Genomic DNA, 26901 nt, shown 5'->3' on the forward strand with positions numbered 1-26901 from the left:
GGCCTGTCTACGTACTTCCGGTCGATTTCTTTTCCCTACAGTACTCCGTCTGGAATAGGTTGATTCACGCTCGTTTACTTCGGCAGTTGGGCAGCCGACCAACCAGCGAACAGTGGGCGTCCCTGAGAGCGATTACGTACCCAGGCATGGTGTTTCAATTACTACGTCCCCGCCCCTGAAGCAGATCGCTTGGAATACATCAACGTAGGGAGAGAAAATGACTTATACTTAAGAAATCTTTGAGCAAATGTAAATAATAGTTTAGCCTATTAACAGGAGTGTCATGAACGAAGTCACAGTGGAGTAGGATGTTATATCGGGTCTCAAAAAGTTGTCAGAGACTATGTAAAAATCATTGGGGGGGAAAAAACTTGAAGGGAATGGTATATAGGCTCTCTATTCTCAACTATTGTGACTTATGAAGGTCAAAAACCTCCCTGCAAACTACCTCGTTGCATTACATTTTACATTTATTCATTGAGCTTTTATACTAACAACAATGGAATTATTGGAATAACACTTAAGTGACATTGCCATGGTAATAAATACTAACTACATGTACCACATGGCGGTACAAAATATGCCCTCCCCCAGTCCTGCGCATTCTTCTCATTGTTGACGAACAAACACTTACTTTCTGTAAAATAAGTGTTTGTATAGCATATATAGCATACTGTATAGCATTGTAAGTCACTTTGGACAAAAGCATCAGCTAAGTAACCATAAAAACCATAAACCTTCCAAAGGAAATCTTCCAGACAAAGAATCCACAATACAGTCGCAAATATAATGCTGAGAAAATAATGTATTGAAGTAACATGAATGGTGTAAAATAGTATCCTGAATTGGCCATGATTGGACCTTGGTCACTTGGGTCAACAATCAATCAGTGAGGTCCTCTGGAAAGGTCCTCCTGAGGACAGGCGGGTTCGCCAACTGCCACGTTATAATGTCGGCCATCCTCGGTTACCAGGCAGACAGAGGGCCAGTCCTGAATGTGATCATCCGGGTAATGAGTGATAATGAAGTCCGCCATGTTGGCCATGTAAAGGCGGTAAACCTTGATGGTGTGGTGCAGTGTGTAACCCAGGAGACACATCTCCACCTATAACACAGAAATGAAGACAACAGCCAACAACAGTAGGCTATATCACAACAGACTTTGATACACCTTCTCATCTGGCAGTCAATGGGACAACAACAACAATAAAAACAACAACAACAACAACAACCACCACATCAAAAGTCTCCCTGAGCCTTTTCACCTGCTCCATGCCTCCACTGAAGCCAACCTGGCTCAGGTGGTTGGCCAGGAACGTGCGCGGGCACGAGGAGGTGTAGCGGGAGAATAGCAGCCAGCAGAAGATTGGCACGTCTTTGCCCCTCTCCATGGCGGCGTGCAATTCCACGGCACAGGCTAGCATCAGGAGCTTGAGTGCCTCCATGACACCAAACTCGTCTTCTCCGCCTTGGAAGAGCTGCTCACACACACGTCTGCGACCCTCGAGCCCAGGAGAGGCTGCCGCCGCGTGCCACTATACAGAAACGCAAACATCAACACACACACAGAATCTCCGTTACCCCAACGTGTGCATTACAATAATGACTGATAATGGAAAAATGAAATGTCAACAAAGTTTAACGTATTACTTTAGGTAATACAATATCCAACCACTGTGATAATATGCAAATGAGAGTTGTACCCATTTCCGGAGAAGGCTTAGATAGTGTTTCATAAGATCCACATCATCTTTGATCCCACTTGTCTGCTTGCAAACGTCAGGAAACAACCAGCCTTTAATCAGACTGTAACGAGTCTCAAGCTCATCAGGGATCTAGGAAAATGACAAAATTCAAGTGAAATGTTTGATATGTTAAAGGGCCTGAGCAAACACTGCTCCACTATAATAGAAACATGATGCAGTTAACATTTTTTATTTCTTTATTTCTGTTTAAGAAGGAAGACAGTTCATTCTGAATGAGACTCTGTTATCTCTCCTAACGATGTACAGCTAGTAACTAGGGCTATCAATCGATTAAAAAAATTAATCTAATTAATTACATACTCTGTGATTAATTAATCTAAATTAATCGCATATATAATTTTTGCTGTGAATGTATTTTAAATATTTAAATTCAAATAAATCATTGAATAATCAGCATTAGTGACATTAAAGTTCAAAAACTCTTTTATTATTTTTTTTAATAATGGGCATAATAATCTATGATATGACCTAATATGCTGAGGAAATAAATTCAAAAGTGCTTTGGGAAGAAGTTGTTTTTCACATACAAGGTATTTCAGGCCACAGATATAACCTAGGGGACACAATGAAAATAAATTAACACTCCCCTCAATGTCAACACTATTTCTTTGCACTTATGTGCGACTTTAGAGTTGATGAACTCCGGTGATATGCAAATTCCTTGTTGCAGACATTGCAGAAGACTTTATTTTAATCAACACTTTATTTTTTATCAACACCATCAGACCGTTTTTTAAAAGTAAATGTTCCAATCAATGATCTAGGACATTTTCTTCTCTCTCCTTCATTTTACAGTCTAATGGTTACTGACTACAACGGCTCGGGGTCAAAGGTCATACGGAATCGATTAATCTGCGTTATTTTTTTTAATCAGTTATTTTTTCTCAAATTAATTAATCGAAATTAATCAGTTATTTTGACAGCCTACTAGTAACCCCTAGGGTAGAGAAGATGGGCATACCAATAAGAAACTCTCCCGCTGGAGCCAGTTAGGAAGTTGGGCAGAGCTCATCAGTGTCTGGTACAGGGAGGCTCGCAGGGCACAGTAGTTGTCTTCCCTTACCCGCCGGACGAATCCAAAGCTCTGGGAGAGCACAGCGTAGCCCTGGAGGAAAGTGCACACAGAGGGATAGAGTGAAAAAAGATTAGTGGCAGGCTGGGCAGGTGCTCTTGTTCACCTTGTCAAGAGAGAAAATACACATGCAATATGTACGACATACGTTTCTAATGATTATGCTTTCGGTGGTCTGCTCTTTCCATTCCCTCTCGCTGTGAATTAAAATGCCAACGGGCGGCTCAAAGCTGCATCGGTCCTGTTCTGGAACTGTATTGAAAGGAGTACAAGGAGATTTTTTACTGGCAATGTACATGCCATGATAGAATATCAATACAGCAATCATTTAGAGTTATTCACCAGTCATTTCCATGACACTTTGCCTCGCCAGCTCTTCCTCAATCTCCTCCTCACTATAATAGAGATCTTCGCCACTGTAGGGAGAGAGGTTGGATGCTCTAGGTTAAATGTCTTAATTGCTGTTTAATGACTGACTTGATCCAAAACTATCTCATTCATTTCCTATGGTAAATGGTTATGCAACTGACATACCAAGTAAACCAAGCCTCACTCCCATCTGACACTGGGCTCCACCTGCCAGCACTTCCAGGTCTCTCATCCTGGAGATTTACAGCCAGCCCTCCGTCAATGGAACCAGTTGAGCTCACCACAACCTTCTGAAGTTCAGCAAGTTCAGCAAGCAACTTTGTAAGGGGTACACTCTTTGCCTTCACGCCTTGCTTTTTCTGGGATCTCTTCGGAGTATCTAGCCCCTCCAACAGGTTGCCCAGTGAAGACTTAGTGCTCAGGCCAAACACCACATCTTGGGCAGCAGAGGCTGCAGCACAGCCTCTGTACATAAATAGACAGAAAATGAATGTTGAGATTAAGGAATCTAATTTATTAAAAACCTACCAACATAAACTCATAATTATGCAATTCCCAAATGTCTTTGCTAGAGGAGGCCCCATTAAGATGTTTCTTTAAGCTGTGTGTTTGAACTAAACCCAATGTATTATATACAACAGTTCTATTATGGAACTGAGACAATCATACTTTTCCTGACTCACCTTGCACAAGCATCAGTGGGAACAGAGTTGAGATCAAGGCCACTAACGGGTGGCTGTCCCTCCATGCTGATCGAGTGACCACTATCACTCCTATGCTGCGAGATAGCCTCAGCAAGCTTAGCATTTATGAAGGGGAAACCTGTGCCAAGCATGGCGGAGGTGAGCAGCCGCTCATCCTCACTGCTATGCAGAGGGACATCCTGTTCATCATCCAGGGCTTTGGAGGAGTCTAGCAGTGACTGGTGTCCACACATGTCCAGAGAAAACCCCTTTGGAGCCTTATTCACCACGCCCTCAGCCGAGGGATTCTGAACCAGCCGGTCCTCCAGCTTTACAGCTGGTGTATTGGTGGCAAGGTCCTCTTGGGGAAGCATTGCATCATCAACAGTCTCCTCGGTCGATATACCGCCATGCAAGATAATGTCATCATAGTCGACTCCATCCTCATCCTTGGTAGATGGTTGCATAGATGTTATCATTAAGCCTTTGGTAGTGTTTACCATCTCAGAGGAAGCCTCCTCTTTTGAATGGTCTCCTGGATGGGCGATGTCAAATCCAATAGAAATGCATCTGGCTGATTCCTCTGCAAGGGAACAATTTGATCTCACAAGATGCTGCTGAGGTTCAGCAGATGCTGCCTTCTTCACTGATGGTGTCATCAGAGGTGTAGATCCAGGCATCGTGTCAGAGTAGCCGAGAGGCTCACTCTTTGCTTCCACTGCTAACTTATCCTGTTCGGGAATCTGGGATCTCTCTGGGGTCTCTTGTCCCTCCAACAGGTCACTCAGTAAAGACTCAGAGCTCAGGCCTTTAGCAGCAGAGCCTCTGCACAGACAGACAGAGGATAAGCATTGTGATTAAGGGTTTTATAAACTTACCAAGGTTAACTGATTATTTTCTGCAATTATGAAGCAATTGCAGAGCTGAAAGAGGCCTGACAGGTACAAAACTAATGGCTCTCTAAGCCTTTGAATATAAGGCAGACCATGAAAATTCTTATTGAGCGACAAGGCTATAGAACGCGCTTAAGTGGAAATTCATAGAAATATAAATATACATCCTGCATCCTGTCAATATACAGTGTATACAGACGTTGAGCATTAATTAACACTCAAATTGTGTCTGCATGTCTCTGAATTAATAATCTGTGGAATTAAAGACCTTTTACAAAATTCCACTTGTGTTTTGATAGCATTTATTGGTGCCATCAGCAGCCAACAGGTGCTGCTTACCTAATCTCAGCCTGTACATCTTTTTCAGCTGTAGCTGAGGGGAGGCTGCTGTTCATGTTGTCACCACTGCAGAGCTCCTCTCTGAGGTTAAAATCCTTTAGAGTCCTATTTTTGTCATTGTTAGCTTGCACAATGTCAGTAAGACTGATATTTACCATCTTCGAGGAAGCCTCCTCTATTACATGCTCCACTGGAAGGTTGGTATTAAATACTTCCTCCCTCACAGGTGTCATCGGCAGAGTAGTTTCTGTTATTTCAACTGAAACATTCGGAGCCTCTACATTGACTGAGCAGCCCAGGGTCTCAGGCTTCTCCATAAAAACAGCCTTTGTGCAAAGCTTTGCAAGGGGCACATCAAGATTAAGAGTCACCTCATCGAGATATTTAGAGGCCACAATCTTGGTGGTATCTGCCAAATCCTCTGGCACCAGTCCTGCAGCTACCTCTTGTTGATATAGGAGAATGCTCTTTTCCACCGCAGAATCTGCTGCCCGACGAGGTGCCACTTCATGCTTGATGCCCACATTTTGCAGCCGCTGTCCCTCCTCCTGACGGTCACCGGGATTGGCACGAAAGCAGCAGCTGACTGTGTTCCCCATTGTCCTGGGACCTGGCTGGGGGCTCAGCTCAGGTGCTCAGACAGGGAATGGAGCCCTTATGGCATCCACAATGTGGATCTGTGTAAATGTGGGAGAGATTTAAAAATAAAAAAGGGTTCATAATGAGCTGCAGTCTGAGTTTAGAATCTGAATCTGAATTGTTTCCTTCCAAGAACTGACTGCAAACAAATACGACAATATTCAGTATTGTGAATGAACAAGTGCTAATTTGTTCAAGTCAAGAGAAAGAAAATGATAATTGAACATTAAAGGCCCTGACCGGAGTGCCTTAGTTTACTTGTCCTGGATGCTAGCTATTGCCAGGATTTTGTGATCTTTTTTTTTTTCACGTTAAGTGCAACAGGGTAGTCAAACCAACAGAAACAATTTAGGCATGATTCATATGAACGAATAAAATGTAAGACTTAAGCTGATTACCTACTTATTCAGGATATCAGGAAATTTCAGCAGTTGGTTTTTCCAAAGAGACTGAACAGTGTTTGACGCTTCTACTGGGGTTCAGAGTAATGTTCGGATGCATATTTCCGTAGAACTTTATGCGAACCCTCATCATAAAGACGACCGAATGTTGACCATCTATGACGTCAAACCTTTACGCAAGAAGCTTGTCCAACGCAGAGCCATATAAAGGTACCTACTGGTCCAACATGATGTCCAATCTGTAGCCTAGGCCTATAGTAGCCTAGTCTATTTCTCAGATTGTATTGAACGTCTCCTTTCATCAATAAATAGCCTACACATATTTTCACTGGAGCATAATCAACGCTTACTGTATTTTAACGAATTTGATAAAACGGTCGTCAAATATCACGCAAGGCTAGCCTAATTCGGAAGCAATTAGGCGCAAACGCCAATTATTCTAATGTGCTCATTTAGCGTGTGTAGCCTATTTTTTACATGTGGGAATCAGTGTAGGCCTATTATTTTAATCATTTTTATTTCTTTATCTAATGAGGGCATTATCATAATCATTGACTTTCATTGGCATTCAGAATCTACTCTATAGGCTACTGAAAACCCTACCACTCTTCAGGAACCACTGCCCATCCCATCTCCTGTCATGTCTGAGAACACCACGTTTCATAGGCATATGCTATCATTTTAGTCTATTAACTTTTTGGCTAAAGTTAAAAGTTATCGCTAGTTGACTAGGAGCCTATTCAGCAGACGCATAACCAAAGCGACCCTACACGGTCAGAAAAAAACACGTTATTTATTTATTAATGGCTTTTCACCAGAGCCGGACAGTAACGGAGTAGCCTACATTTACTTGAGTACAGTAGGCTACTTGAGTGCAGTTTTGAGGGATCTGTACTTTACTCGAGTATCATTTTTGGGGAGTACTCATGACTTTACTCAAGTACATTTGAATGGCAAATATTGTACTCTTTACTTCTATCCATAACCATGAGTAGCCTACCTGTTACTTCTTCTAAAAAAAGGAAAAAAGAAAAATCTCGGAAACCCTGAATTTGTTGTTTCCCTTTTAAACGTGATTGGATTGTGCAGGCGCTACTGATTGGGACAGCCTATCAGCAATCACCTTCACCTTTCCTCCAAAGTCAACTCCATGGTTAAATTCAGATAAGAGACGAAGCCTTGATGAAATTCATTCTGGACTCTATCCGACCACATAAAGACCTCGGGATACTTCGGTTTGGCTTTAGGGACCCTCTACTCACTACCAGTGCAATGTTGTTTGGAACTGTAGAAGAGGTATAAAAATAGCGTTTTGTAGTGGCAAAATAATGTGCCCTTCTCACTTCCACGCTAACGAGCTTTGACTAAAAACGGTAACATCGAACTTTCTCAAAACACATCCGAATGACATGATTTGGATGTCAACTCAACGTATGTACTCCCAATCATCCGTAAATCGATCTAAAGTGCATTTTACTCCGGATAATTCCTTTAACGGGAGCATTTACCGCCTGAAATATCACATTTTGTTTACCACGCTCGGAATTATAGCAGAGAGGGTTAAAGCGGAGCGAGAGGCGCAAACGTTCGACAATTTCCGCGTTCGATTATTGCAAGGGGAAGGGGGGAAAATCCCCCTTTATGCAGACCAGAGTAAACCCTCGCTGCACTAATGTCAATGGAGACTTGTGGAATTTTACCAATAAATTGGTCATTATATCTTTCTGGATTTGTTGAGGGTTTTTTGGAACATTTTGTCATAATCTGTAAGTGTTTGGGATCATGTCAAGCCTAAAAGTGTAATTTAATTTAGTGTTCGGATTTGTAATAAAATAACTTAATATCAGACCATGCTGCTGCCAGTTACTGTCCAGTTGTTAGCATGCTAGCTAGCCTCTTAGCTAAGGTAACATTTTAAACGGAGAAGTGTAATTTCTTTGAAATGACAACTAGCTGAATAACATTACTGACATTAGTTAAAGTGGATAGTTTATACTCAAGCGAATTTGGAACAGTATATTAAGTTTAAGCGAAGTCCTTCAACTACTAGTCACTTGTTAGCGCATATCTGTATTGCCATAGCTACTCCCATCCACTTGTATGGCGTTTTAAGCTAGCGTTAGCTAGCTAGCTAGCTCGGTACACATGACTAATTAAATTATTTATATAATGTCCTAAAGAATGATTCATTGGTATCATACATGATTATAGACAATGATATTGTGAACACAATTATGTTTATCTGTTCTTATTGCTTATTAAGAGAGAAAGTTTATTTAGTGACGTAAGGTGACACTCCCACTTATGCAGACCGGAACTGTCCCATTTTGCTCCCATAGTAACGAATTACGTTGCTCTATCTTGCTAGTAATCAAGGATCTTTGGTTATAGTGATGGCCTGATGGCTCGCCTATTTACGCCGTTTCAATGGCACATGAACGGTTAGACCGAGAATTCTCGTCATGAAATTAAAATTCCACTGGAGCTCCAAGCGGATGTGTACACGCAGCCTTACAACACTGTTTACAGCTCTTCGAGTCACGGTAAAATGTAATTTTTGGTACATAGCTACTTTAGATACACCTATGGTGTGGGTGCTTGCGTTTCTTTAGGAATCTGGCCTTGGCCTGTCTACGTACTTCCGGTCGATTTCTTTTCCCTACAGTACTCCGTCTGGAATAGGTTGATTCACGCTCGTTTACTTCGGCAGTTGGGCAGCCGACCAACCAGCGAACAGTGGGCGTCCCTGAGAGCGATTACGTACCCAGGCATGGTGTTTCAATTACTACGTCCCCGCCCCTGAAGCAGATCGCTTGGAATACATCAACGTAGGGAGAGAAAATGACTTATACTTAAGAAATCTTTGAGCAAATGTAAATAATAGTTTAGCCTATTAACAGGAGTGTCATGAACGAAGTCACAGTGGAGTAGGATGTTATATCGGGTCTCAAAAAGTTGTCAGAGACTATGTAAAAATCATTGGGGGGGAAAAAACTTGAAGGGAATGGTATATAGGCTCTCTATTCTCAACTATTGTGACTTATGAAGGTCAAAAACCTCCCTGCAAACTACCTCGTTGCATTACATTTTACATTTATTCATTGAGCTTTTATACTAACAACAATGGAATTATTGGAATAACACTTAAGTGACATTGCCATGGTAATAAATACTAACTACATGTACCACATGGCGGTACAAAATATGCCCTCCCCCAGTCCTGCGCATTCTTCTCATTGTTGACGAACAAACACTTACTTTCTGTAAAATAAGTGTTTGTATAGCATATATAGCATACTGTATAGCATTGTAAGTCACTTTGGACAAAAGCATCAGCTAAGTAACCATAAAAACCATAAACCTTCCAAAGGAAATCTTCCAGACAAAGAATCCACAATACAGTCGCAAATATAATGCTGAGAAAATAATGTATTGAAGTAACATGAATGGTGTAAAATAGTATCCTGAATTGGCCATGATTGGACCTTGGTCACTTGGGTCAACAATCAATCAGTGAGGTCCTCTGGAAAGGTCCTCCTGAGGACAGGCGGGTTCGCCAACTGCCACGTTATAATGTCGGCCATCCTCGGTTACCAGGCAGACAGAGGGCCAGTCCTGAATGTGATCATCCGGGTAATGAGTGATAATGAAGTCCGCCATGTTGGCCATGTAAAGGCGGTAAACCTTGATGGTGTGGTGCAGTGTGTAACCCAGGAGACACATCTCCACCTATAACACAGAAATGAAGACAACAGCCAACAACAGTAGGCTATATCACAACAGACTTTGATACACCTTCTCATCTGGCAGTCAATGGGACAACAACAACAATAAAAACAACAACAACAACAACAACCACCACATCAAAAGTCTCCCTGAGCCTTTTCACCTGCTCCATGCCTCCACTGAAGCCAACCTGGCTCAGGTGGTTGGCCAGGAACGTGCGCGGGCACGAGGAGGTGTAGCGGGAGAATAGCAGCCAGCAGAAGATTGGCACGTCTTTGCCCCTCTCCATGGCGGCGTGCAATTCCACGGCACAGGCTAGCATCAGGAGCTTGAGTGCCTCCATGACACCAAACTCGTCTTCTCCGCCTTGGAAGAGCTGCTCACACACACGTCTGCGACCCTCGAGCCCAGGAGAGGCTGCCGCCGCGTGCCACTATACAGAAACGCAAACATCAACACACACACAGAATCTCCGTTACCCCAACGTGTGCATTACAATAATGACTGATAATGGAAAAATGAAATGTCAACAAAGTTTAACGTATTACTTTAGGTAATACAATATCCAACCACTGTGATAATATGCAAATGAGAGTTGTACCCATTTCCGGAGAAGGCTTAGATAGTGTTTCATAAGATCCACATCATCTTTGATCCCACTTGTCTGCTTGCAAACGTCAGGAAACAACCAGCCTTTAATCAGACCGTAACGAGTCTCAAGCTCATCAGGGATCTAGGAAAATGACAAAATTCAAGTGAAATGTTTGATATGTTAAAGGGCCTGAGCAAACACTGCTCCACTATAATAGAAACATGATGCAGTTAACATTTTTTATTTCTTTATTTCTGTTTAAGAAGGAAGACAGTTCATTCTGAATGAGACTCTGTTATCTCTCCTAACGATGTACAGCTAGTAACTAGGGCTATCAATCGATTAAAAAAATTAATCTAATTAATTACATACTCTGTGATTAATTAATCTAAATTAATCGCATATATAATTTTTGCTGTGAATGTATTTTAAATATTTAAATTCAAATAAATCATTGAATAATCAGCATTAGTGACATTAAAGTTCAAAAACTCTTTTATTATTTTTTTTAATAATGGGCATAATAATCTATGATATGACCTAATATGCTGAGGAAATAAATTCAAAAGTGCTTTGGGAAGAAGTTGTTTTTCACATACAAGGTATTTCAGGCCACAGATATAACCTAGGGGACACAATGAAAATAAATTAACACTCCCCTCAATGTCAACACTATTTCTTTGCACTTATGTGCGACTTTAGAGTTGATGAACTCCGGTGATATGCAAATTCCTTGTTGCAGACATTGCAGAAGACTTTATTTTAATCAACACTTTATTTTTTATCAACACCATCAGACCGTTTTTTAAAAGTAAATGTTCCAATCAATGATCTAGGACATTTTCTTCTCTCTCCTTCATTTTACAGTCTAATGGTTACTGACTACAACGGCTCGGGGTCAAAGGTCATACGGAATCGATTAATCTGCGTTATTTTTTTTAATCAGTTATTTTTTCTCAAATTAATTAATCGAAATTAATCAGTTATTTTGACAGCCTACTAGTAACCCCTAGGGTAGAGAAGATGGGCATACCAATAAGAAACTCTCCCGCTGGAGCCAGTTAGGAAGTTGGGCAGAGCTCATCAGTGTCTGGTACAGGGAGGCTCGCAGGGCACAGTAGTTGTCTTCCCTTACCCGCCGGACGAATCCAAAGCTCTGGGAGAGCACAGCGTAGCCCTGGAGGAAAGTGCACACAGAGGGATAGAGTGAAAAAAGATTAGTGGCAGGCTGGGCAGGTGCTCTTGTTCACCTTGTCAAGAGAGAAAATACACATGCAATATGTACGACATACGTTTCTAATGATTATGCTTTCGGTGGTCTGCTCTTTCCATTCCCTCTCGCTGTGAATTAAAATGCCAACGGGCGGCTCAAAGCTGCATCGGTCCTGTTCTGGAACTGTATTGAAAGGAGTACAAGGAGATTTTTTACTGGCAATGTACATGCCATGATAGAATATCAATACAGCAATCATTTAGAGTTATTCACCAGTCATTTCCATGACACTTTGCCTCGCCAGCTCTTCCTCAATCTCCTCCTCACTATAATAGAGATCTTCGCCACTGTAGGGAGAGAGGTTGGATGCTCTAGGTTAAATGTCTTAATTGCTGTTTAATGACTGACTTGATCCAAAACTATCTCATTCATTTCCTATGGTAAATGGTTATGCAACTGACATACCAAGTAAACCAAGCCTCACTCCCATCTGACACTGGGCTCCACCTGCCAGCACTTCCAGGTCTCTCATCCTGGAGATTTACAGCCAGCCCTCCGTCAATGGAACCAGTTGAGCTCACCACAACCTTCTGAAGTTCAGCAAGTTCAGCAAGCAACTTTGTAAGGGGTACACTCTTTGCCTTCACGCCTTGCTTTTTCTGGGATCTCTTCGGAGTATCTAGCCCCTCCAACAGGTTGCCCAGTGAAGACTTAGTGCTCAGGCCAAACACCACATCTTGGGCAGCAGAGGCTGCAGCACAGCCTCTGTACATAAATAGACAGAAAATGAATGTTGAGATTAAGGAATCTAATTTATTAAAAACCTACCAACATAAACTCATAATTATGCAATTCCCAAATGTCTTTGCTAGAGGAGGCCCCATTAAGATGTTTCTTTAAGCTGTGTGTTTGAACTAAACCCAATGTATTATATACAACAGTTCTATTATGGAACTGAGACAATCATACTTTTCCTGACTCACCTTGCACAAGCATCAGTGGGAACAGAGTTGAGATCAAGGCCACTAACGGGTGGCTGTCCCTCCATGCTGATCGAGTGACCACTATCACTCCTATGCTGCGAGATAGCCTCAGCAAGCTTAGCATTTATGAAGGGGAAACCTGTGCCAAGCATGGCGGAGGTGAGCAGCCGCTCATCCTCACTGCTATGCAGAGGGACATCCTGTTCATCATCCAGGGCTTTGGAGGAGTCTAGCAGTGACTGGTGTCCACACATGTCCAGAGAAAACCCCTTTGGAGCCTTATTCACCACGCCCTCAGCCGAGGGATTCTGAACCAGCCGGTCCTCCAGCTTTACAGCTGGTGTATTGGTGGCAAGGTCCTCTTGGGGAAGCATTGCATCATCAACAGTCTCCTCGGTCGATATACCGCCATGCAAGATAATGTCATCATAGTCGACTCCATCCTCATCCTTGGTAGATGGTTGCATAGATGTTATCATTAAGCCTTTGGTAGTGTTTACCATCTCAGAGGAAGCCTCCTCTTTTGAATGGTCTCCTGGATGGGCGATGTCAAATCCAATAGAAATGCATCTGGCTGATTCCTCTGCAAGGGAACAATTTGATCTCACAAGATGCTGCTGAGGTTCAGCAGATGCTGCCTTCTTCACTGATGGTGTCATCAGAGGTGTAGATCCAGGCATCGTGTCAGAGTAGCCGAGAGGCTCACTCTTTGCTTCCACTGCTAACTTATCCTGTTCGGGAATCTGGGATCTCTCTGGGGTCTCTTGTCCCTCCAACAGGTCACTCAGTAAAGACTCAGAGCTCAGGCCTTTAGCAGCAGAGCCTCTGCACAGACAGACAGAGGATAAGCATTGTGATTAAGGGTTTTATAAACTTACCAAGGTTAACTGATTATTTTCTGCAATTATGAAGCAATTGCAGAGCTGAAAGAGGCCTGACAGGTACAAAACTAATGGCTCTCTAAGCCTTTGAATATAAGGCAGACCATGAAAATTCTTATTGAGCGACAAGGCTATAGAACGCGCTTAAGTGGAAATTCATAGAAATATAAATATACATCCTGCATCCTGTCAATATACAGTGTATACAGACGTTGAGCATTAATTAACACTCAAATTGTGTCTGCATGTCTCTGAATTAATAATCTGTGGAATTAAAGACCTTTTACAAAATTCCACTTGTGTTTTGATAGCATTTATTGGTGCCATCAGCAGCCAACAGGTGCTGCTTACCTAATCTCAGCCTGTACATCTTTTTCAGCTGTAGCTGAGGGGAGGCTGCTGTTCATGTTGTCACCACTGCAGAGCTCCTCTCTGAGGTTAAAATCCTTTAGAGTCCTATTTTTGTCATTGTTAGCTTGCACAATGTCAGTAAGACTGATATTTACCATCTTCGAGGAAGCCTCCTCTATTACATGCTCCACTGGAAGGTTGGTATTAAATACTTCCTCCCTCACAGGTGTCATCGGCAGAGTAGTTTCTGTTATTTCAACTGAAACATTCGGAGCCTCTACATTGACTGAGCAGCCCAGGGTCTCAGGCTTCTCCATAAAAACAGCCTTTGTGCAAAGCTTTGCAAGGGGCACATCAAGATTAAGAGTCACCTCATCGAGATATTTAGAGGCCACAATCTTGGTGGTATCTGCCAAATCCTCTGGCACCAGTCCTGCAGCTACCTCTTGTTGATATAGGAGAATGCTCTTTTCCACCGCAGAATCTGCTGCCCGACGAGGTGCCACTTCATGCTTGATGCCCACATTTTGCAGCCGCTGTCCCTCCTCCTGACGGTCACCGGGATTGGCACGAAAGCAGCAGCTGACTGTGTTCCCCATTGTCCTGGGACCTGGCTGGGGGCTCAGCTCAGGTGCTCAGACAGGGAATGGAGCCCTTATGGCATCCACAATGTGGATCTGTGTAAATGTGGGAGAGATTTAAAAATAAAAAAGGGTTCATAATGAGCTGCAGTCTGAGTTTAGAATCTGAATCTGAATTGTTTCCTTCCAAGAACTGACTGCAAACAAATACGACAATATTCAGTATTGTGAATGAACAAGTGCTAATTTGTTCAAGTCAAGAGAAAGAAAATGATAATTGAACATTAAAGGCCCTGACCGGAGTGCCTTAGTTTACTTGTCCTGGATGCTAGCTATTGCCAGGATTTTGTGATCTTTTTTTTTTTCACGTTAAGTGCAACAGGGTAGTCAAACCAACAGAAACAATTTAGGCATGATTCATATGAACGAATAAAATGTAAGACTTAAGCTGATTACCTACTTATTCAGGATATCAGGAAATTTCAGCAGTTGGTTTTTCCAAAGAGACTGAACAGTGTTTGACGCTTCTACTGGGGTTCAGAGTAATGTTCGGATGCATATTTCCGTAGAACTTTATGCGAACCCTCATCATAAAGACGACCGAATGTTGACCATCTATGACGTCAAACCTTTACGCAAGAAGCTTGTCCAACGCAGAGCCATATAAAGGTACCTACTGGTCCAACATGATGTCCAATCTGTAGCCTAGGCCTATAGTAGCCTAGTCTATTTCTCAGATTGTATTGAACGTCTCCTTTCATCAATAAATAGCCTACACATATTTTCACTGGAGCATAATCAACGCTTACTGTATTTTAACGAATTTGATAAAACGGTCGTCAAATATCACGCAAGGCTAGCCTAATTCGGAAGCAATTAGGCGCAAACGCCAATTATTCTAATGTGCTCATTTAGCGTGTGTAGCCTATTTTTTACATGTGGGAATCAGTGTAGGCCTATTATTTTAATCATTTTTATTTCTTTATCTAATGAGGGCATTATCATAATCATTGACTTTCATTGGCATTCAGAATCTACTCTATAGGCTACTGAAAACCCTACCACTCTTCAGGAACCACTGCCCATCCCATCTCCTGTCATGTCTGAGAACACCACGTTTCATAGGCATATGCTATCATTTTAGTCTATTAACTTTTTGGCTAAAGTTAAAAGTTATCGCTAGTTGACTAGGAGCCTATTCAGCAGACGCATAACCAAAGCGACCCTACACGGTCAGAAAAAAACACGTTATTTATTTATTAATGGCTTTTCACCAGAGCCGGACAGTAACGGAGTAGCCTACATTTACTTGAGTACAGTAGGCTACTTGAGTGCAGTTTTGAGGGATCTGTACTTTACTCGAGTATCATTTTTGGGGAGTACTCATGACTTTACTCAAGTACATTTGAATGGCAAATATTGTACTCTTTACTTCTATCCATAACCATGAGTAGCCTACCTGTTACTTCTTCTAAAAAAAGGAAAAAAGAAAAATCTCGGAAACCCTGAATTTGTTGTTTCCCTTTTAAACGTGATTGGATTGTGCAGGCGCTACTGATTGGGACAGCCTATCAGCAATCACCTTCACCTTTCCTCCAAAGTCAACTCCATGGTTAAATTCAGATAAGAGACGAAGCCTTGATGAAATTCATTCTGGACTCTATCCGACCACATAAAGACCTCGGGATACTTCGGTTTGGCTTTAGGGACCCTCTACTCACTACCAGTGCAATGTTGTTTGGAACTGTAGAAGAGGTATAAAAATAGCGTTTTGTAGTGGCAAAATAATGTGCCCTTCTCACTTCCACGCTAACGAGCTTTGACTAAAAACGGTAACATCGAACTTTCTCAAAACACATCCGAATGACATGATTTGGATGTCAACTCAACGTATGTACTCCCAATCATCCGTAAATCGATCTAAAGTGCATTTTACTCCGGATAATTCCTTTAACGGGAGCATTTACCGCCTGAAATATCACATTTTGTTTACCACGCTCGGAATTATAGCAGAGAGGGTTAAAGCGGAGCGAGAGGCGCAAACGTTCGACAATTTCCGCGTTCGATTATTGCAAGGGGAAGGGGGGAAAATCCCCCTTTATGCAGACCAGAGTAAACCCTCGCTGCACTAATGTCAATGGAGACTTGTGGAATTTTACCAATAAATTGGTCATTATATCTTTCTGGATTTGTTGAGGGTTTTTTGGAACATTTTGTCATAATCTGTAAGTGTTTGGGATCATGTCAAGCCTAAAAGTGTAATTTAATTTAGTGTTCGGATTTGTAATAAAATAACTTAATATCAGACCATGCTGCTGCCAGTTACTGTCCAGTTGTTAGCATGCTAGCTAGCCTCTTAGCTAAGGTAACATTTTAAACGGAGAAGTGTAATTTCTTTGAAATGACAACTAGCTGAATAACATTACTGACATTAGTTAAAGTGGATAGTTTATACTCAAGCGAATTTGGAACAGTATATTAAGTTTAAGCGAAGTCCTTCAACTACTAGTCACTTGTTAGCGCATATCTGTATTGCCATAGCTACTCCCATCCACTTGTATGGCGTTTTAAGCTAGCGTTAGCTAGCTAGCTAGCTCGGTACACATGACTAATTAAATTATTTATATAATGTCCTAAAGAATGATTCATTGGTATCATACATGATTATAGACAATGATATTGTGAACACAATTATGTTTATCTGTTCTTATTGCTTATTAAGAGAGAAAGTTTATTTAGTGACGTAAGGTGACACTCCCACTTATGCAGACCGGAACTGTCCCATTTTGCTCCCATAGTAACGAATTACGTTGCTCTATCTTGCTAGTAATCAAGGATCTTTGGTTATAGTGATGGCCTGATGGCTCGCCTATTTACGCCGTTTCAATGGCACATGAACGGTTAGACCGAGAATTCTCGTCATGAAATTAAAATTCCACTGGAGCTCCAAGCGGATGTGTACACGCAGCCTTACAACACTGTTTACAGCTCTTCGAGTCACGGTAAAATGTAATTTTTGGTACATAGCTACTTTAGATACACCTATGGTGTGGGTGCTTGCGTTTCTTTAGGAATCTGGCCTTGGCCTGTCTACGTACTTCCGGTCGATTTCTTTTCCCTACAGTACTCCGTCTGGAATAGGTTGATTCACGCTCGTTTACTTCGGCAGTTGGGCAGCCGACCAACCAGCGAACAGTGGGCGTCCCTGAGAGCGATTACGTACCCAGGCATGGTGTTTCAATTACTACGTCCCCGCCCCTGAAGCAGATCGCTTGGAATACATCAACGTAGGGAGAGAAAATGACTTATACTTAAGAAATCTTTGAGCAAATGTAAATAATAGTTTAGCCTATTAACAGGAGTGTCATGAACGAAGTCACAGTGGAGTAGGATGTTATATCGGGTCTCAAAAAGTTGTCAGAGACTATGTAAAAATCATTGGGGGGGAAAAAACTTGAAGGGAATGGTATATAGGCTCTCTATTCTCAACTATTGTGACTTATGAAGGTCAAAAACCTCCCTGCAAACTACCTCGTTGCATTACATTTTACATTTATTCATTGAGCTTTTATACTAACAACAATGGAATTATTGGAATAACACTTAAGTGACATTGCCATGGTAATAAATACTAACTACATGTACCACATGGCGGTACAAAATATGCCCTCCCCCAGTCCTGCGCATTCTTCTCATTGTTGACGAACAAACACTTACTTTCTGTAAAATAAGTGTTTGTATAGCATATATAGCATACTGTATAGCATTGTAAGTCACTTTGGACAAAAGCATCAGCTAAGTAACCATAAAAACCATAAACCTTCCAAAGGAAATCTTCCAGACAAAGAATCCACAATACAGTCGCAAATATAATGCTGAGAAAATAATGTATTGAAGTAACATGAATGGTGTAAAATAGTATCCTGAATTGGCCATGATTGGACCTTGGTCACTTGGGTCAACAATCAATCAGTGAGGTCCTCTGGAAAGGTCCTCCTGAGGACAGGCGGGTTCGCCAACTGCCACGTTATAATGTCGGCCATCCTCGGTTACCAGGCAGACAGAGGGCCAGTCCTGAATGTGATCATCCGGGTAATGAGTGATAATGAAGTCCGCCATGTTGGCCATGTAAAGGCGGTAAACCTTGATGGTGTGGTGCAGTGTGTAACCCAGGAGACACATCTCCACCTATAACACAGAAATGAAGACAACAGCCAACAACAGTAGGCTATATCACAACAGACTTTGATACACCTTCTCATCTGGCAGTCAATGGGACAACAACAACAATAAAAACAACAACAACAACAACAACCACCACATCAAAAGTCTCCCTGAGCCTTTTCACCTGCTCCATGCCTCCACTGAAGCCAACCTGGCTCAGGTGGTTGGCCAGGAACGTGCGCGGGCACGAGGAGGTGTAGCGGGAGAATAGCAGCCAGCAGAAGATTGGCACGTCTTTGCCCCTCTCCATGGCGGCGTGCAATTCCACGGCACAGGCTAGCATCAGGAGCTTGAGTGCCTCCATGACACCAAACTCGTCTTCTCCGCCTTGGAAGAGCTGCTCACACACACGTCTGCGACCCTCGAGCCCAGGAGAGGCTGCCGCCGCGTGCCACTATACAGAAACGCAAACATCAACACACACACAGAATCTCCGTTACCCCAACGTGTGCATTACAATAATGACTGATAATGGAAAAATGAAATGTCAACAAAGTTTAACGTATTACTTTAGGTAATACAATATCCAACCACTGTGATAATATGCAAATGAGAGTTGTACCCATTTCCGGAGAAGGCTTAGATAGTGTTTCATAAGATCCACATCATCTTTGATCCCACTTGTCTGCTTGCAAACGTCAGGAAACAACCAGCCTTTAATCAGACCGTAACGAGTCTCAAGCTCATCAGGGATCTAGGAAAATGACAAAATTCAAGTGAAATGTTTGATATGTTAAAGGGCCTGAGCAAACACTGCTCCACTATAATAGAAACATGATGCAGTTAACATTTTTTATTTCTTTATTTCTGTTTAAGAAGGAAGACAGTTCATTCTGAATGAGACTCTGTTATCTCTCCTAACGATGTACAGCTAGTAACTAGGGCTATCAATCGATTAAAAAAATTAATCTAATTAATTACATACTCTGTGATTAATTAATCTAAATTAATCGCATATATAATTTTTGCTGTGAATGTATTTTAAATATTTAAATTCAAATAAATCATTGAATAATCAGCATTAGTGACATTAAAGTTCAAAAACTCTTTTATTATTTTTTTTAATAATGGGCATAATAATCTATGATATGACCTAATATGCTGAGGAAATAAATTCAAAAGTGCTTTGGGAAGAAGTTGTTTTTCACATACAAGGTATTTCAGGCCACAGATATAACCTAGGGGACACAATGAAAATAAATTAACACTCCCCTCAATGTCAACACTATTTCTTTGCACTTATGTGCGACTTTAGAGTTGATGAACTCCGGTGATATGCAAATTCCTTGTTGCAGACATTGCAGAAGACTTTATTTTAATCAACACTTTATTTTTTATCAACACCATCAGACCGTTTTTTAAAAGTAAATGTTCCAATCAATGATCTAGGACATTTTCTTCTCTCTCCTTCATTTTACAGTCTAATGGTTACTGACTACAACGGCTCGGGGTCAAAGGTCATACGGAATCGATTAATCTGCGTTATTTTTTTTAATCAGTTATTTTTTCTCAAATTAATTAATCGAAATTAATCAGTTATTTTGACAGCCTACTAGTAACCCCTAGGGTAGAGAAGATGGGCATACCAATAAGAAACTCTCCCGCTGGAGCCAGTTAGGAAGTTGGGCAGAGCTCATCAGTGTCTGGTACAGGGAGGCTCGCAGGGCACAGTAGTTGTCTTCCCTTACCCGCCGGACGAATCCAAAGCTCTGGGAGAGCACAGCGTAGCCCTGGAGGAAAGTGCACACAGAGGGATAGAGTGAAAAAAGATTAGTGGCAGGCTGGGCAGGTGCTCTTGTTCACCTTGTCAAGAGAGAAAATACACATGCAATATGTACGACATACGTTTCTAATGATTATGCTTTCGGTGGTCTGCTCTTTCCATTCCCTCTCGCTGTGAATTAAAATGCCAACGGGCGGCTCAAAGCTGCATCGGTCCTGTTCTGGAACTGTATTGAAAGGAGTACAAGGAGATTTTTTACTGGCAATGTACATGCCATGATAGAATATCAATACAGCAATCATTTAGAGTTATTCACCAGTCATTTCCATGACACTTTGCCTCGCCAGCTCTTCCTCAATCTCCTCCTCACTATAATAGAGATCTTCGCCACTGTAGGGAGAGAGGTTGGATGCTCTAGGTTAAATGTCTTAATTGCTGTTTAATGACTGACTTGATCCAAAACTATCTCATTCATTTCCTATGGTAAATGGTTATGCAACTGACATACCAAGTAAACCAAGCCTCACTCCCATCTGACACTGGGCTCCACCTGCCAGCACTTCCAGGTCTCTCATCCTGGAGATTTACAGCCAGCCCTCCGTCAATGGAACCAGTTGAGCTCACCACAACCTTCTGAAGTTCAGCAAGTTCAGCAAGCAACTTTGTAAGGGGTACACTCTTTGCCTTCACGCCTTGCTTTTTCTGGGATCTCTTCGGAGTATCTAGCCCCTCCAACAGGTTGCCCAGTGAAGACTTAGTGCTCAGGCCAAACACCACATCTTGGGCAGCAGAGGCTGCAGCACAGCCTCTGTACATAAATAGACAGAAAATGAATGTTGAGATTAAGGAATCTAATTTATTAAAAACCTACCAACATAAACTCATAATTATGCAATTCCCAAATGTCTTTGCTAGAGGAGGCCCCATTAAGATGTTTCTTTAAGCTGTGTGTTTGAACTAAACCCAATGTATTATATACAACAGTTCTATTATGGAACTGAGACAATCATACTTTTCCTGACTCACCTTGCACAAGCATCAGTGGGAACAGAGTTGAGATCAAGGCCACTAACGGGTGGCTGTCCCTCCATGCTGATCGAGTGACCACTATCACTCCTATGCTGCGAGATAGCCTCAGCAAGCTTAGCATTTATGAAGGGGAAACCTGTGCCAAGCATGGCGGAGGTGAGCAGCCGCTCATCCTCACTGCTATGCAGAGGGACATCCTGTTCATCATCCAGGGCTTTGGAGGAGTCTAGCAGTGACTGGTGTCCACACATGTCCAGAGAAAACCCCTTTGGAGCCTTATTCACCACGCCCTCAGCCGAGGGATTCTGAACCAGCCGGTCCTCCAGCTTTACAGCTGGTGTATTGGTGGCAAGGTCCTCTTGGGGAAGCATTGCATCATCAACAGTCTCCTCGGTCGATATACCGCCATGCAAGATAATGTCATCATAGTCGACTCCATCCTCATCCTTGGTAGATGGTTGCATAGATGTTATCATTAAGCCTTTGGTAGTGTTTACCATCTCAGAGGAAGCCTCCTCTTTTGAATGGTCTCCTGGATGGGCGATGTCAAATCCAATAGAAATGCATCTGGCTGATTCCTCTGCAAGGGAACAATTTGATCTCACAAGATGCTGCTGAGGTTCAGCAGATGCTGCCTTCTTCACTGATGGTGTCATCAGAGGTGTAGATCCAGGCATCGTGTCAGAGTAGCCGAGAGGCTCACTCTTTGCTTCCACTGCTAACTTATCCTGTTCGGGAATCTGGGATCTCTCTGGGGTCTCTTGTCCCTCCAACAGGTCACTCAGTAAAGACTCAGAGCTCAGGCCTTTAGCAGCAGAGCCTCTGCACAGACAGACAGAGGATAAGCATTGTGATTAAGGGTTTTATAAACTTACCAAGGTTAACTGATTATTTTCTGCAATTATGAAGCAATTGCAGAGCTGAAAGAGGCCTGACAGGTACAAAACTAATGGCTCTCTAAGCCTTTGAATATAAGGCAGACCATGAAAATTCTTATTGAGCGACAAGGCTATAGAACGCGCTTAAGTGGAAATTCATAGAAATATAAATATACATCCTGCATCCTGTCAATATACAGTGTATACAGACGTTGAGCATTAATTAACACTCAAATTGTGTCTGCATGTCTCTGAATTAATAATCTGTGGAATTAAAGACCTTTTACAAAATTCCACTTGTGTTTTGATAGCATTTATTGGTGCCATCAGCAGCCAACAGGTGCTGCTTACCTAATCTCAGCCTGTACATCTTTTTCAGCTGTAGCTGAGGGGAGGCTGCTGTTCATGTTGTCACCACTGCAGAGCTCCTCTCTGAGGTTAAAATCCTTTAGAGTCCTATTTTTGTCATTGTTAGCTTGCACAATGTCAGTAAGACTGATATTTACCATCTTCGAGGAAGCCTCCTCTATTACATGCTCCACTGGAAGGTTGGTATTAAATACTTCCTCCCTCACAGGTGTCATCGGCAGAGTAGTTTCTGTTATTTCAACTGAAACATTCGGAGCCTCTACATTGACTGAGCAGCCCAGGGTCTCAGGCTTCTCCATAAAAACAGCCTTTGTGCAAAGCTTTGCAAGGGGCACATCAAGATTAAGAGTCACCTCATCGAGATATTTAGAGGCCACAATCTTGGTGGTATCTGCCAAATCCTCTGGCACCAGTCCTGCAGCTACCTCTTGTTGATATAGGAGAATGCTCTTTTCCACCGCAGAATCTGCTGCCCGACGAGGTGCCACTTCATGCTTGATGCCCACATTTTGCAGCCGCTGTCCCTCCTCCTGACGGTCACCGGGATTGGCACGAAAGCAGCAGCTGACTGTGTTCCCCATTGTCCTGGGACCTGGCTGGGGGCTCAGCTCAGGTGCTCAGACAGGGAATGGAGCCCTTATGGCATCCACAATGTGGATCTGTGTAAATGTGGGAGAGATTTAAAAATAAAAAAGGGTTCATAATGAGCTGCAGTCTGAGTTTAGAATCTGAATCTGAATTGTTTCCTTCCAAGAACTGACTGCAAACAAATACGACAATATTCAGTATTGTGAATGAACAAGTGCTAATTTGTTCAAGTCAAGAGAAAGAAAATGATAATTGAACATTAAAGGCCCTGACCGGAGTGCCTTAGTTTACTTGTCCTGGATGCTAGCTATTGCCAGGATTTTGTGATCTTTTTTTTTTTCACGTTAAGTGCAACAGGGTAGTCAAACCAACAGAAACAATTTAGGCATGATTCATATGAACGAATAAAATGTAAGACTTAAGCTGATTACCTACTTATTCAGGATATCAGGAAATTTCAGCAGTTGGTTTTTCCAAAGAGACTGAACAGTGTTTGACGCTTCTACTGGGGTTCAGAGTAATGTTCGGATGCATATTTCCGTAGAACTTTATGCGAACCCTCATCATAAAGACGACCGAATGTTGACCATCTATGACGTCAAACCTTTACGCAAGAAGCTTGTCCAACGCAGAGCCATATAAAGGTACCTACTGGTCCAACATGATGTCCAATCTGTAGCCTAGGCCTATAGTAGCCTAGTCTATTTCTCAGATTGTATTGAACGTCTCCTTTCATCAATAAATAGCCTACACATATTTTCACTGGAGCATAATCAACGCTTACTGTATTTTAACGAATTTGATAAAACGGTCGTCAAATATCACGCAAGGCTAGCCTAATTCGGAAGCAATTAGGCGCAAACGCCAATTATTCTAATGTGCTCATTTAGCGTGTGTAGCCTATTTTTTACATGTGGGAATCAGTGTAGGCCTATTATTTTAATCATTTTTATTTCTTTATCTAATGAGGGCATTATCATAATCATTGACTTTCATTGGCATTCAGAATCTACTCTATAGGCTACTGAAAACCCTACCACTCTTCAGGAACCACTGCCCATCCCATCTCCTGTCATGTCTGAGAACACCACGTTTCATAGGCATATGCTATCATTTTAGTCTATTAACTTTTTGGCTAAAGTTAAAAGTTATCGCTAGTTGACTAGGAGCCTATTCAGCAGACGCATAACCAAAGCGACCCTACACGGTCAGAAAAAAACACGTTATTTATTTATTAATGGCTTTTCACCAGAGCCGGACAGTAACGGAGTAGCCTACATTTACTTGAGTACAGTAGGCTACTTGAGTGCAGTTTTGAGGGATCTGTACTTTACTCGAGTATCATTTTTGGGGAGTACTCATGACTTTACTCAAGTACATTTGAATGGCAAATATTGTACTCTTTACTTCTATCCATAACCATGAGTAGCCTACCTGTTACTTCTTCTAAAAAAAGGAAAAAAGAAAAATCTCGGAAACCCTGAATTTGTTGTTTCCCTTTTAAACGTGATTGGATTGTGCAGGCGCTACTGATTGGGACAGCCTATCAGCAATCACCTTCACCTTTCCTCCAAAGTCAACTCCATGGTTAAATTCAGATAAGAGACGAAGCCTTGATGAAATTCATTCTGGACTCTATCCGACCACATAAAGACCTCGGGATACTTCGGTTTGGCTTTAGGGACCCTCTACTCACTACCAGTGCAATGTTGTTTGGAACTGTAGAAGAGGTATAAAAATAGCGTTTTGTAGTGGCAAAATAATGTGCCCTTCTCACTTCCACGCTAACGAGCTTTGACTAAAAACGGTAACATCGAACTTTCTCAAAACACATCCGAATGACATGATTTGGATGTCAACTCAACGTATGTACTCCCAATCATCCGTAAATCGATCTAAAGTGCATTTTACTCCGGATAATTCCTTTAACGGGAGCATTTACCGCCTGAAATATCACATTTTGTTTACCACGCTCGGAGTTATAGCAGAGAGGGTTAAAGCGGAGCGAGAGGCGCAAACGTTCGACAATTTCCGCGTTCGATTATTGCAAGGGGAAGGGGGGAAAATCCCCCTTTATGCAGACCAGAGTAAACCCTCGCTGCACTAATGTCAATGGAGACTTGTGGAATTTTACCAATAAATTGGTCATTATATCTTTCTGGATTTGTTGAGGGTTTTTTGGAACATTTTGTCATAATCTGTAAGTGTTTGGGATCATGTCAAGCCTAAAAGTGTAATTTAATTTAGTGTTCGGATTTGTAATAAAATAACTTAATATCAGACCATGCTGCTGCCAGTTACTGTCCAGTTGTTAGCATGCTAGCTAGCCTCTTAGCTAAGGTAACATTTTAAACGGAGAAGTGTAATTTCTTTGAAATGACAACTAGCTGAATAACATTACTGACATTAGTTAAAGTGGATAGTTTATACTCAAGCGAATTTGGAACAGTATATTAAGTTTAAGCGAAGTCCTTCAACTACTAGTCACTTGTTAGCGCATATCTGTATTGCCATAGCTACTCCCATCCACTTGTATGGCGTTTTAAGCTAGCGTTAGCTAGCTAGCTAGCTCGGTACACATGACTAATTAAATTATTTATATAATGTCCTAAAGAATGATTCATTGGTATCATACATGATTATAGACAATGATATTGTGAACACAATTATGTTTATCTGTTCTTATTGCTTATTAATACATTAATAGTGACCCGAATTCGGGACAAATACAGTGCCCCCCACCTCCCCCCAACAACCCCCATGCATTTTTTTGCACCTTATCATGAACTACCATAGTCATGCTATATACCATTTTAAAGCTGAGAATCTCAAGAATCGATATATGTAAAGCTTTCCATGAATTAACATATATTTTGTGTGTAAAATATAAGTTTATCCCGATATATAACATATCAGAATACCCCCCTCCACCACCCCCCAAAGTTGCTGCGTTCATACGTTGTCACTTGTCTGTATGGCCGTACCAATAAGTTAGCCCAGCATGCTTGGTCTTGAAATTTTCGTAAGAATCCATAGATGTAAAATATCTACATTGTTTTATTGCCAATATATTGAGTAGTTGTACACGCCAGTACAAACAAAACAGATGCATACGAAAAGAAGCGAAGTAAAAACTTATTTTTCGCGGAAATCCATATATTTCGGTTCTACTTCCATTATTGTCGCTGGATTCACGGTACTCTGCGTGTTCACGAGGCTCTTCTGATTCCATCGATACCAATTACATGTCTGTAGGACCAATGAGAGTCGAGATAGATGCCATCAAAGCCAATGAGTCACGTAAGCGATGAATCTGACAACCAGTCTTTGAATGGCAATAGCGCTGCGTCTGATTGAGCCAATGAGATGGGACCTAGATGTCTGTGTAGCCAATGAGGAGAGCTTTCTTTAGACATGTGACACATCGTCACATTCTACTTCCTTGTCGGCTAAATTCAATGCGTAAAACAGATGCGTAAACATAGTCACCGAAGCAGTGTTTTGGAAGTGTTTTACTGAACAAGGAAGAGGCAGTTTTTGAAGGTTTTTGTTTGTAAAAACATGCCAAAAAGACAAGCAAAAACGAAACATGTTGAACCGG

At 41.8% G+C, this 26901-nt stretch overlaps 3 protein-coding genes and 1 long non-coding RNA gene across 7 annotated transcripts in view; all 4 read right to left on the reverse strand.

Annotated features, from left to right (window-relative positions):
- Positions 1 to 26901, reverse strand: part of LOC121695729 — a 118730-nt gene that overhangs the window by 10631 nt on the left and 81198 nt on the right. The gene's annotated exons all lie outside the window — the stretch shown is intronic.
- Positions 786 to 6386, reverse strand: LOC121695161. Of its 2 annotated transcripts, none has more exons than XM_042075704.1 (10): positions 6160 to 6386; positions 5123 to 5799; positions 3891 to 4715; positions 3373 to 3672; positions 3181 to 3254; positions 2987 to 3090; positions 2728 to 2871; positions 1704 to 1835; positions 1266 to 1535; positions 786 to 1105 (listed from the first exon to the last, which is right to left on the reverse strand). In XM_042075704.1, exons 2-10 carry the CDS (start codon positions 5719 to 5721, stop codon positions 887 to 889), a joined length of 2667 nt encoding a protein of 888 aa, XP_041931638.1. In that variant the 5' UTR covers positions 5722 to 5799; positions 6160 to 6386; the 3' UTR covers positions 786 to 886. The 2 variants fall into 2 exon arrangements, with proteins under 2 accessions (XP_041931638.1, XP_041931647.1); XM_042075713.1 differs by having other exon boundaries at positions 6164 to 6385.
- LOC121695096 lies at positions 9572 to 15162 on the reverse strand. Of its 2 annotated transcripts, none has more exons than XM_042075614.1 (10): positions 14946 to 15162; positions 13909 to 14585; positions 12677 to 13501; positions 12159 to 12458; positions 11967 to 12040; positions 11773 to 11876; positions 11514 to 11657; positions 10490 to 10621; positions 10052 to 10321; positions 9572 to 9891 (listed from the first exon to the last, which is right to left on the reverse strand). In XM_042075614.1, the coding sequence occupies exons 2-10, from the start codon at positions 14505 to 14507 to the stop codon at positions 9673 to 9675; spliced, it is 2667 nt and encodes an 888-aa protein (XP_041931548.1). In that variant the 5' UTR covers positions 14508 to 14585; positions 14946 to 15162; the 3' UTR covers positions 9572 to 9672. The 2 variants fall into 2 exon arrangements, with proteins under 2 accessions (XP_041931548.1, XP_041931549.1); XM_042075615.1 differs by having other exon boundaries at positions 14950 to 15161.
- On the reverse strand, positions 18358 to 23949 carry LOC121695135. 2 transcript variants are annotated; one of them, XM_042075669.1, is made up of 10 exons: positions 23732 to 23949; positions 22695 to 23371; positions 21463 to 22287; positions 20945 to 21244; positions 20753 to 20826; positions 20559 to 20662; positions 20300 to 20443; positions 19276 to 19407; positions 18838 to 19107; positions 18358 to 18677 (listed from the first exon to the last, which is right to left on the reverse strand). In XM_042075669.1, exons 2-10 carry the CDS (start codon positions 23291 to 23293, stop codon positions 18459 to 18461), a joined length of 2667 nt encoding a protein of 888 aa, XP_041931603.1. In that variant the 5' UTR covers positions 23294 to 23371; positions 23732 to 23949; the 3' UTR covers positions 18358 to 18458. The 2 variants fall into 2 exon arrangements, with proteins under 2 accessions (XP_041931603.1, XP_041931611.1); XM_042075677.1 differs by having other exon boundaries at positions 23736 to 23948.

The sequence above is a fragment of the Alosa sapidissima genome, chromosome 2 (genome assembly GCF_018492685.1).
Source record: "Alosa sapidissima isolate fAloSap1 chromosome 2, fAloSap1.pri, whole genome shotgun sequence".
In the NCBI taxonomy this organism is placed as follows: Eukaryota; Metazoa; Chordata; class Actinopteri; order Clupeiformes; family Clupeidae; genus Alosa; species Alosa sapidissima.

Bases quoted from the DNA above. Each gene is read 5' to 3' on its own strand.
- LOC121695161 (XM_042075704.1), bottom strand. From the start codon at position 5,721: ATGGGGAACACAGTCAGCTGCTGCTTTCGTGCCAATCCCGGTGACCGT. The intron at 4,716-5,122 runs GTAAGCAGCACC...CTGTCTGTGCAG, and splicing joins GATGTACAGGCTGAGATTAG to AGGCTCTGCTGCTAAAGGCC. The intron at 2,872-2,986 runs GTATGTCGTACA...ACTTTCCTCCAG, and splicing joins AAAGCATAATCATTAGAAAC to GGCTACGCTGTGCTCTCCCA.
- LOC121695096 (XM_042075614.1), bottom strand. From the start codon at position 14,507: ATGGGGAACACAGTCAGCTGCTGCTTTCGTGCCAATCCCGGTGACCGT. The intron at 11,877-11,966 runs GTGAATAACTCT...CTTTCAATACAG, and splicing joins AAGTGTCATGGAAATGACTG to TTCCAGAACAGGACCGATGC. The intron at 9,892-10,051 runs GTGAAAAGGCTC...TCTGTGTTATAG, and splicing joins TCAGTGGAGGCATGGAGCAG to GTGGAGATGTGTCTCCTGGG.
- LOC121695135 (XM_042075669.1), bottom strand. From the start codon at position 23,293: ATGGGGAACACAGTCAGCTGCTGCTTTCGTGCCAATCCCGGTGACCGT. The intron at 22,288-22,694 runs GTAAGCAGCACC...CTGTCTGTGCAG, and splicing joins GATGTACAGGCTGAGATTAG to AGGCTCTGCTGCTAAAGGCC. The intron at 20,827-20,944 runs GTATGTCAGTTG...CTCTCCCTACAG, and splicing joins AGTGAGGCTTGGTTTACTTG to TGGCGAAGATCTCTATTATA.